At 34.1% G+C, this 10,411-nt stretch overlaps 2 protein-coding genes across 4 annotated transcripts; one reads left to right on the top strand and one right to left on the bottom strand.

Moving 5' to 3' along the window:
* Nucleotides 1-1,535: 1,535 nt before the first annotated feature.
* LOC141715182 (uncharacterized) lies at nucleotides 1,536-2,333 on the bottom strand. The gene has a single exon (XM_074518661.1). It carries the CDS (start codon nucleotides 2,331-2,333, stop codon nucleotides 1,536-1,538), a length of 798 nt encoding a protein of 265 aa, XP_074374762.1.
* Nucleotides 2,334-5,700: 3,367 nt separating this feature from the next.
* LOC141713587 (beta-1,4-xylosyltransferase IRX9-like) lies at nucleotides 5,701-7,770 on the top strand. Of its 3 annotated transcripts, none has more exons than XM_074517066.1 (3): nucleotides 5,701-6,587; nucleotides 6,935-7,178; nucleotides 7,463-7,770. In XM_074517066.1, the coding sequence occupies exons 1-3, from the start codon at nucleotides 5,923-5,925 to the stop codon at nucleotides 7,598-7,600; spliced, it is 1,047 nt and encodes a 348-aa protein (XP_074373167.1). In that variant the 5' UTR covers nucleotides 5,701-5,922; the 3' UTR covers nucleotides 7,601-7,770. The 3 variants fall into 3 exon arrangements, with proteins under 3 accessions (XP_074373167.1, XP_074373169.1, XP_074373168.1); XM_074517068.1 differs by having other exon boundaries at nucleotides 7,371-7,508; XM_074517067.1 differs by having other exon boundaries at nucleotides 5,702-6,587; nucleotides 7,466-7,770.
* Nucleotides 7,771-10,411: the final 2,641 nt, after the last annotated feature.

A 10,411-nucleotide genomic window follows, 5' to 3' on the forward strand; every position in this document is an offset into this window, starting at 1 on the left:
AAAGTTAATAAAAAAACGAAAAATCAAAATAAGTAAAGAAAAAGTACGTCGTTGTCAACATTCAACGTATCAACTTATAAGTTGTAAATTTGACTTATAAGTTGGATTGACGGACACTCGTCGATGAGATGTTGCGGGTTTATAAGTCATATGTTGATTTATAAGTGGTGCCCAAACAGGCCAGAGTACTTAGTTCAGAATTGTTCAAGTAATATGTGCATGCAAGGACAGTAAGCTACTACAGTGTTTACAGATTTCCTAACTAACGAAAAATAGAATGTTGGAGAAGCTCTTATGAACAAGGACTCGTGAGATATCGGAGATGCCTTATAAAAGAGGACGTATGTATATATATTATTTGATTAATATGTTCTGCCGCTCGGGTGCGTGGCAAACAAATTATGCAACATACTTATTGCGCTTATTATTCGTGAAAATGTACAATACCTATTTTTTTTAATACAGGTTGGCCTACTCCATCTTTCTATGCTTGGGCAAAAAAAGGAAAAAAATAGGACTTTTTCCTTTATGTGATAATTATATGCGGATAATATGTTGCCAACATTTATATGCAAGAGACTTGATCCCTAGTTCAGATTTTCAAATATCTTTAGACCATTTCCAACCCAAATTCAAATTTGTACTTTTATACTGTTTTGGTGTAAATTTACTCTCCAACCAAACTCTAAAAGTTACGTCATTTTGGCGTGACATCAAAAAATGGTTAAAAATTTAAGCATACATAGCAAGGTGGTGCTGGACAGTACTATCAAAGTGTATACTTGCTGCAACTACTGTCTAAGAGCTGTATTTCTGTTGTTATCTTGTTTGCGGAGTATTCGTTTCAGATTTGTTAATCTGGATTAGACGTGCCCTGCGACATGGTAATCGAGGATTAAGTAATCTGGATTAGACATGCCCTACGACATGCTAATTTCGAGGATTAAGCACATTTGCAGAGTATTCGTTTCAGATTTGTTAATCTGGATTAGACATGCCCTGCGACATGCTAATCGAGGATTAAGCACATTTATGAAACATCTAATGTCAATTTCTGATCTAAAATGAAAATCAAATCACAAGATTTAAAAAAGAAAGAGGCCTAGCCTCAGCACAAACTGGAGCATAATGAATTATCATAGTATGAAGTGCCCCATGTGAATTGCAGAAAACACGGGACGCTGACATTTCGATCACAAAACATGGCCAACATAACATATGAATAACCAATACTGCATTATTACATTTATCATGATCATATGTTTTTGTGCATCCCCAGACAGTCAAACTTTTAATCATAGTATCAGATTCCTATTTACGGGTCTTTTCCTATCATACATTTATCGCTATATAAAGTACTGCCTCGCATAGACCTATCATACATTTATCGCTATATAAAGTACTGCTCCGCATAAACAAAAGATTCCTATATTTGTAAAATAGTAAGCCTGTAACATTTGACAGTAATTCATAGTTTAAAGAATTAATCACAATTAGTAATATCCAACCTTGTTTTATGATTTTCGAGATTTTTATTAATTCATGAGCCTCTCCCCTGTTCTTGCTGGCTCTGATTTGCACCTTGTTAGTATTAGAGGTTCCAGTAGAGTTGCATCATCCTTTAAACTTTGCGTACTCACTTCACCGCTTCTTCCATTTGTCGAACTCTGGACCTCTTCTATACGTTGTTTTTCGTGTTCTTCATTATGTAAATTTTCCTCCGTCTCAGGGCTCGTTAAAGGCGAGCCCAAGAAACGGCAGGCTAACGATGAAGATCTGTACGGTGCAGATCTACATCGCGTTAATAAAAACGCGTTTTTAGGCGGCGTTGTAGAACCAAAAATCTCTTCAGCTACTTCTGCTTCACTTTCTTCGTTTGTTGTCTCTGTTGCACTGTCTTCATACACATTTCCCCGATCAGAAATTGGTGAAACTCCTTGAACATTAACTTTTCTGCAGTACCCGAATCGAAAAAACGAGACCCATTTGCGCAAAACCGGTCTAAAAGTCCCCAGATTGGCCTTTTTTGGGTTACAAAAAATATTTTTCGGGAACCAGAGATTGGGGCATTTCACCGAAGAAGGCCTTGACTTGCCCGAATTTTTTCGAGTCGAACGACGTACTCGGACTTGGCCAATACAAGTGACTTTCGGCGAAGATGGTTCTTGTGTTTCGGAGACGGCTGTCACATTTCTTTTGCGGAAAAACAAAGGCCCTGAACGTGACTTTCCTCTGCTTTTACTCCCAACATTGCTTCTTAAGAAACTCATTAACGGTGGTGGAAACTTCTCGGCTCGGCTCGGACTCGATATCGGTTTTGAACCGGCCTTCATCTTGCAAAACTCGTCTATTATCTTACCAACACATAAATATTATATGAACGTGACGGAACCAGGATTGCAAAATGCCGTAACTGGCCTATATTATATGAATGTGACAGAACTAGGATTGCAAATTAGTCGAGACTGAGCTAGTACAAATATTTAGTATTCTGCAAGTATAGACTATAGAAAATAAGCTAATAGACACCATACACTGTATGGTGATTTTGATACTACTATGTATGGAAGTGTTTGATAAGTTTGGCATATCAGAGCTTGTCTCTAAAGCCACTAAGTTTGCAATATCTAGATTTCTCTAAACGAATTAAACTGCGTACATAGGTTTTAATGGTTGTGTGATTTTTATTTCTGGCCTTGGGAATGACTGACACGTCACACTCCAGTAGAGGTGAGCAACGACTACTTACTAATTTTGTTTTACGTGTTTTACGCACACTCAGGGTCTAACTTCTGACCTCCCACAAGAGATACAAGAGTTCAACCACTATAACAACACTTTCTTGACACTTTGTTGACTATTTTCCGCGTGTGCTCATGGACTGCGTTTATCATGGGCAATCCATGAGCATATAATAGAAAAACCGAAACTAAAAACACAACTTGATGAAAATAAGATAAATTTGTGTCATTTTTATATGGAATAGTGTCGTTTTCACTCTGCTGGTACCACAACTCTCGTTAAAAATCTCAGAGAAGTTCACGTGAGGGTGAGAGTAGAGATCATATCATCATAGGATTCCATGTAGAAAAATAAAGATCTAAAATCTTTTTTAACCTGTACCATGTTTTATCTAATTAACTATGAAAATGCCCGCAACTACGTACTTAGGAGACTTACGTGAGTCCTTGTAAGTCAAGTACCACAACCACAAAAAATATTCTATGTATTAAGCTCTTCATATGAGAAATCACTTGTATATCCGTTAACTAAGGTGAATACGTACTTAAGAGTATTAAGCTCTTCACAGAACCTACGAAATCATTCAAAACAAAAAGTAAATCTCCATGAGGTGCTTAAAATCTCCAGTGTCAAAAGTGACTCTGGTATATGTAAAGATGCTCATGTTTCTGTGTTGAGAAGTTGAGAAAAGAATCTATGGCTGGTGAGGTTGGTTATGAAAATTGGCAAGGACAGATTATAAGTTTTAGCAACTTAAAAATATGGCTCCACCTTTACATTTCTTCACTGTCACTACAGAGTTGATACATAAAATTATTAGTCTATGAACCATATTAGGTCAAACCAAACATTTGGTAATACCCATAATTACTTAACTAAGATAATATAGCAAGTGGAGTGATATTTTGTAGTACATATAACATGGTTATTGATCTCCTAACATTGAGATAGCAGAAATGTCAACTGTAACTTCAGACAGACTTTCTGGTACTTGAAACATAACTTAAACAACAAACAAATGCACGCTAAACTAGTCATGTCTGTCACAATAATCAGTCAAAACTAATGCAAACCTGTTATGGCTGATATGTTCGGTTCGGAGTTAAGGTTCAAGATAAATATGATGAGCAAAACGGAGTGTTTTAACTTATTTTATAGAATAAGTATCTGTTCTCCGAAAAAAAGTACTTAATTTTGTATTTAGGAGTGGACACTTTATTAATGTTCAAGATAAATATGATGAGCGAAACGAAGTGTTTTAAGTTATTTATAAAATAAGTATATGTTCTCCGAAAAAAAGTACTTATAAAACTGTGCAATAGATCATGATGCTTATAGTAATACAATAAGATAAGATGATAATCAAAAAAAATATATAGATGGTCCGGTCTGGACAAGCTATTGTTGCAGTAATATCATACAACGTAATATCATACAACGGAAAGTTTACGTGCTACGTGTGCGGTAGAACTTGTGATGTGCATACGGGAGACTCATCATTTATACGTACATTTAAGAGTTGAGACTCTCCCTTGTATAATTTGCTGCAACAATTGTTTAATGTGAACAGAAACTACCGTTATATCTAAAGTTTGGACCACCTGGTTCTTTGGTCATCCATTCACATATGGTGTCAAATATTTAATGTGAACCACTGCATAAACCTGTTTAGATTTTGTTACTCAGCAAAAAAATTAACTACTGGCATTTATAACTAAATGCACTGGTAATAAAACTAAGGAATTGCATATATGTTGTCAGGGAGTCATGAGGTGCAGTGAATCACACATTTCAATATCTTATGGCATCTTGTGATTCCCACTTGTCTTTGTATTTATAACTTACACAGGTAGTAGTGAGCTAGTAATGTAATCCTTTAACTATTGCAACTCTTCTGTAACAGTAGAAGGCTTCTTAAATACTCATGATATAAAGGATTAAAAAGGACCAAATGTGCTAAACCCTCTGCTTTGATTGATAAGTCAAGACTCCATCAATCCTTGATGCTTACTTGGGACGACATTTGTATTAAAGAGTATAAGATCATGTTCGGGGCTTCATATACCACCTTAAGGTTTTAGATAGATTGGTTACTTAACATGATATCAGAGCTCGGTATAGGGAGAGACCCGGGTTCGAGTCCTCTAGCGAAAAGTATTGTACAATTGAGGGGGAGTGTTAAAGAGTATGGTATCAGAGCTCGGTACAGGGAGAGACCCGGGTTCGAGTCCTCTAGCGAAAAGTATTGTACAATTGAGGGGGAGTGTTAAAGAGTATAAGATCATGTTCGGACATTCCTCTACCACCTTAAGGTTTTAGATGGATTGGTTACTTAACAAGTTGTATAATTTACGTCTAGCTCCCGAGTTTATGAAAGGAAGAAAATAGACGAATGTAAAAGAATATGGACTGGTTACTTAACATGTATGATTTACGTCTAGCTCCCGAGTTTATAAAAGGAAGAAAGTAGACGAATGTAAAAGAAGGTAATTGAAGTGAGAAAGTAAAAGAGGTTCTGGGTAATTTTACAGAACCATTTTCATACTTTAAAATTAGGATGGTGCATCATTTGGTCCAAGATTATCACCTACTGACATGATTACTTGATTTCACATTACAAGAATCAAACCCCTCTGCACTGATAATTAATAACATACAATGATTGCTTAATTTGATTTATGCAGATAGAAGAACCAAAATGTCTAACTTAATCTACAAACTTCTAGGAGACCTGTCAAATCTTTGTTAGTTAATCTTTAACTGATGGTATTAGAAAGATCTCCACTCTTGACAATACACTTCAACTCTATATGATATTCTATCAAATTCTTATTATACACATTTTTGACATTAGTTCTGTATTCTTCAGTGAACATTAGGTGATGAACATGCATCTCAACAACTATTTGGTGCAGACAGCACCAAATCTCTCTTTATTATTGTTTCAAGTTTCTTTAACTTCAAGTGATGGCATTGTCATTTGTCAATTTATCCTATGAATAACTTTTAATTTTAATAAACTGAGATCATACACACCTGTATTGGTGATCAAGGGACCAGATACATCCTTTTATTTGTTGAGTATCCGAAATATTTGAACCTTATCCAATATGTCTAGGCATTTATACTTGTTATTTTACTGCTAGTCTCAATTTTTCGGTTTGAAGCCTGGAGGATCACATGGAGAAGTCAAAAAAGAAACTTCAGTTGTGGAAGAAGGCTGTTTTCCATTTCTTGTTATGCTTTATTACAGGATTCTTCACCGGGTTTATGCCAACCGGTGATAAGTCATGGACATTTTTTGATCATGTTGTGACCACAACTCGATCAGAATTCTCACTGCAGCCACTGGAAATTCCATCATACCATAATCTGAACAGAAGTTTGCTGGATGGGACTCATCGGGCAGTCTTAATGCGGTCTAATGAATCTTTACACACTGGAACCTTGAAGCAAGAGCAAGCACAAGAACTAGGCACTGATAAATTGAACTCTGGAAGGCTTGTCATCATTGTTACTCCAACAAGTACGAAAAACCATCTTCGAGGAGTACTTTTGATGAGGCTGGCAAACACATTAAAGTTAGTGCCTCCACCATTGCTATGGATGGTTGTTGAACAACAGTCCGATTCTTCTCAAGTATCTGAAATATTAAGGAAGAGCGGTGTTATGTATAGGCATGTAGTATTTAAGGAGAAAATTACAGACCTGGAAATGGAGATGGATCGCCAGAGAAATGTTGCGCTTAATCACATTGAGCAACATAGGCTGAGTGGCATTGTTCATTTTGCTGGACTTGACAATGTCTATGATCTCAGCTTCTTCAACGAGATCAGAGCGACCGAGTATGAATTTCCTCTCATTTAGACCAATCATCTTCATTTTTAAATTCAGATTGTTTGTTTTATACAAATCAGACTGAAACCAAATATTACAATTTGATTACAAAAATTTCAAATGTGACATATTTGTTAGTATACGGGGAGCGAGAGTGAGCATCTGAAGGGCAGGGAATGAGAGTCTTGTTACTAGGCTTTGAGTAATTTTCCAAACATTTTTCAAAAAACATTCATCTGCAATAATGTTGGCAAACTTTGGTAAATGGGAAGCATTTGGTAGCACATCACTATATCCATTATGTTATCTCAGACATTAATCTTGGTGGAGCATTAATTTGATGCAAGTGTTGCAGGGTATTTGGAACATGGCCAGTGGCATTTCTATCAGCCAACAGGCAGAGGGTAATAATAGAAGGACCTGTATGCGATTCCTCACAAGTTACAGGATGGCATTTCAAGAAACCGAAGAATGTTACTGCAGCAACTCCAGGCAGTAATAAGTCCCCTCTTCACATTTCAAGCTTTGCATTCAACAGCTCCATACTCTGGGATCCTGAGAGATGGGGCCGTCAGTCCTCCATCCAAGACACTTCACAGGTTCATCCTCGACAAACCCTATTTATCATATGTTGAGCGCATCTTTGGGGCATTAATCCCGTCAGCCTAAGCTCTGATATCATGTTGAGTAACCAGCTCATCTAAAACCTTAAGATGTTAGAGTAAGACTCCAATAGAATCATGTATTTAACAATATGATCAAATAATCAAAATATCGACATTTGTCTGTAGGCCATCCTGCAATCAGATAATGAAATTTCACAATGCTGACTAGCAGGACATGCATGATTCAGATTGTTTTATTTGTTGTATTTTATGAGCAGCAGAAGACAATGAAATTTGTGGAGAAAGAGGTACTTGAAGAAGAGACAGAAGTGAAGGGAATTTGCTCCAAGATTATGCTTTGGAATCTTCTTATACCAACAAAACACTCTCACCCCACAGCACTCTTCAGTAGTTAGTCAATCAAAAAGATACTAGTACAGATGCTGAGATGCTTATTTAAACTAGCTCTGTTTCTTTATAATATCATTTCACTTTTTTTTAGTCATTTTTGTACGAAATAAACATAATTCAGAAACCACAATATTACAAACGTGTCAGTTAAACGGACAACAATTTACGTTATAAAAACGTATTATGCTGAATGACGAATATCAAAGGCATATAGTCTGGTACAAACGTATGTTATAACATAACATTGCAGGAATAACATCGTATTATGTGAAAATATGAACTCAGGCCAAAATTTCAAATTTATACATAACATTGATACTGGTATGTTATGCTATAACATACGTCTATCTTACCCGTAACGTAAGTTGGTGTAACAACAAAATAAATTGAGTGAATGATCAAATAGGGTACCACATGAGGATAATAAGTGCAGGCTGTAAGAAGGATTCAAGGCTGTCCAACGGTCACAACCAGAGTAGACCCTGCAGCTGCCTCAACAATTAATTGAATACATGCTTCCATGTAAATCTCAACTCTAAACACGTCTCAATTATTAAATTAATAATTAACTCCATGAAACTTAAAAAGTCTAATAATGTATTGCAAATGTTAGATTTCTCTGATAAATGTAAATATAACAAAAATAATGTAACTCCCCAGGTTTCTTTAATCCTTTGTTCGTTAAACTTTTGTGCACACTTCAAAGTCCATTTATCATATACTTAAAATAATATTTTTTTAATTTTTTTTTATTAACTAAAATTGTAATTATATATTTTTATTTACAAAAAAAATTAAAATTTTTAATTTTAAGTCTGTGGTCAAAGTACTTAAAATGTGTGTACAAAATTCAAAAATCGTATAAAAAATTGTTTTTCTATGATGTGCTCATAAGCACGATAAGCACAAAATTCTATAAATTCACCTTATTTTAATTGGGTTTCCTAATGTATGCCCAAGGGCACAAAATAAGCACGAACTCTCATGAGTTTGATGCATTTTGATCGATCCTCTAATCATAAATATTGATGGACCCCGCATTCACAACAATCACACCAATCAAAATATACCAAATTATACTCACTCTCTCCAATTAAATTCTATACATTACTTTTTGGCTTTTTAATATTCATTTAAACATAACTCCACAATATTTTTTTTCAATTTTTTTTTTGAAAAAAGTTTTATGTTTAAACTTTATTCAAAAAAAGAAAATTTTAAAAAAAACATTATAAAACTGTATTTTATAGAAGTCTCAAAATATATGCAAACAGTAGACGTATACAAACTAGAGGGACGAAGGGAGTAAATTTTAATACTTAACATGCTCATGAGTTTATTAGTACTTGGGAATGTGTTGACAAAATATTAGCGGAGAGTTTATTGATAATGATGAACCCCTACATATACAAAAAATATTATATAAAATTTTTACAACTCATGAATCACATTTTATTAACATACGCATACACACCTGACAAACCTTTTTGTTTATAAAGCGATAAGGAGTGGTAACATAATTTTTAATGTACAACATGAGGGCTTTGTACAGCTACAGAACAACGTGGCCATGTGTCACTTTAACACCGACACGCTCCTTATGAATCCTATATTTTCTATACTTAATGGACCTATGTATCTTAAATCTTAATTCACACTTGATAACATTATTTTTCTATTCTCTGATTGGCGCTTCAGCATTCAGCTCATCCCTTAACATTTACGTTTTGTTTTCACAAAATTCTAATTAATTTAAAATCTTCTAATTTAAAGATCCAGTAATAAAAAGGGAAATATTGTTTTTAAGAGTCAATAACTTTTTCAGAGAAAATGAAGCATGAAAAGACAAAAATACACAATAATAGAAAATTATAAGAAAAACAATATGCAGGTACTTTCATGTAAACAAAATATTTACTCTAGAAATAACATTTTTCAAAAATGCAAAAAAAAAAACAAAAATAAGTAATTAAAGCAAAGAATATAGATGACATCTAAATTTGCAATATGTATTGAAGAAAAGTTGTTTTCAGAAAACTGTTTTTCTAGACGTACATATTCCCCTTGCATTGACAATTTGTAATATATTAATATATAACATGGTATATATAGTTTTGAAAATAAAAATTAAATTATGAAAATAAAATTTCCATAAATATAGTAGTATCCCTCTAAATTATTATTAGTGATAATATGCGCACATGCACACTCTAATCATGCACACTCTAATCATTCACTCCTATCATTTTTATTAGAGAAAATTAATTATGAAATCCCGAATTATATGCAGTTTTTTTCTAAGTCCCTAAATTATAAATGCAAATCCACAAGTAATTCAATTTTTGATTTTTTCCTATCGCGGTCCTTTCATTAAAATCTGAGTATCATTAGTTTTTCCGAGAAGTGACAAATCTCTTAAGAATATTTTTTAAGTTTCAAAGAATCAAATACGATTTTAAAGGTGATTTCGATGTCCATATTCGAAACTTGAGTAATCAAAATGGTCATTTTTCAACCATCTGCCCATATACACCATCAAAATTCAGTTTGTGAAATTTTCAATTTTTAAATAGAACTAGAGTTTTGATTCGATTAATTTTTTAGTGATGTTGATGGATAGAGTATTGAAAAACGAACGATTTGGTTACTAAAATTTTAAGTTTGAAAACTTGAATTATCTTCAAAATTGCATTTGATTTTTCGGACCTTTAAGATTGTTTTTCGGACCTTTAAGAATGTTTTTCGAATCTAACGGCGTCAGCCTGATTTTGACGAAAGGACTCCAATAAGAAAAAAATCAAAAGTTTAATTATTTA

The sequence above is a fragment of the Apium graveolens genome, chromosome 3, assembly GCF_009905375.1.
Source record: "Apium graveolens cultivar Ventura chromosome 3, ASM990537v1, whole genome shotgun sequence".
In the NCBI taxonomy this organism is placed as follows: domain Eukaryota; kingdom Viridiplantae; phylum Streptophyta; class Magnoliopsida; order Apiales; family Apiaceae; genus Apium; species Apium graveolens.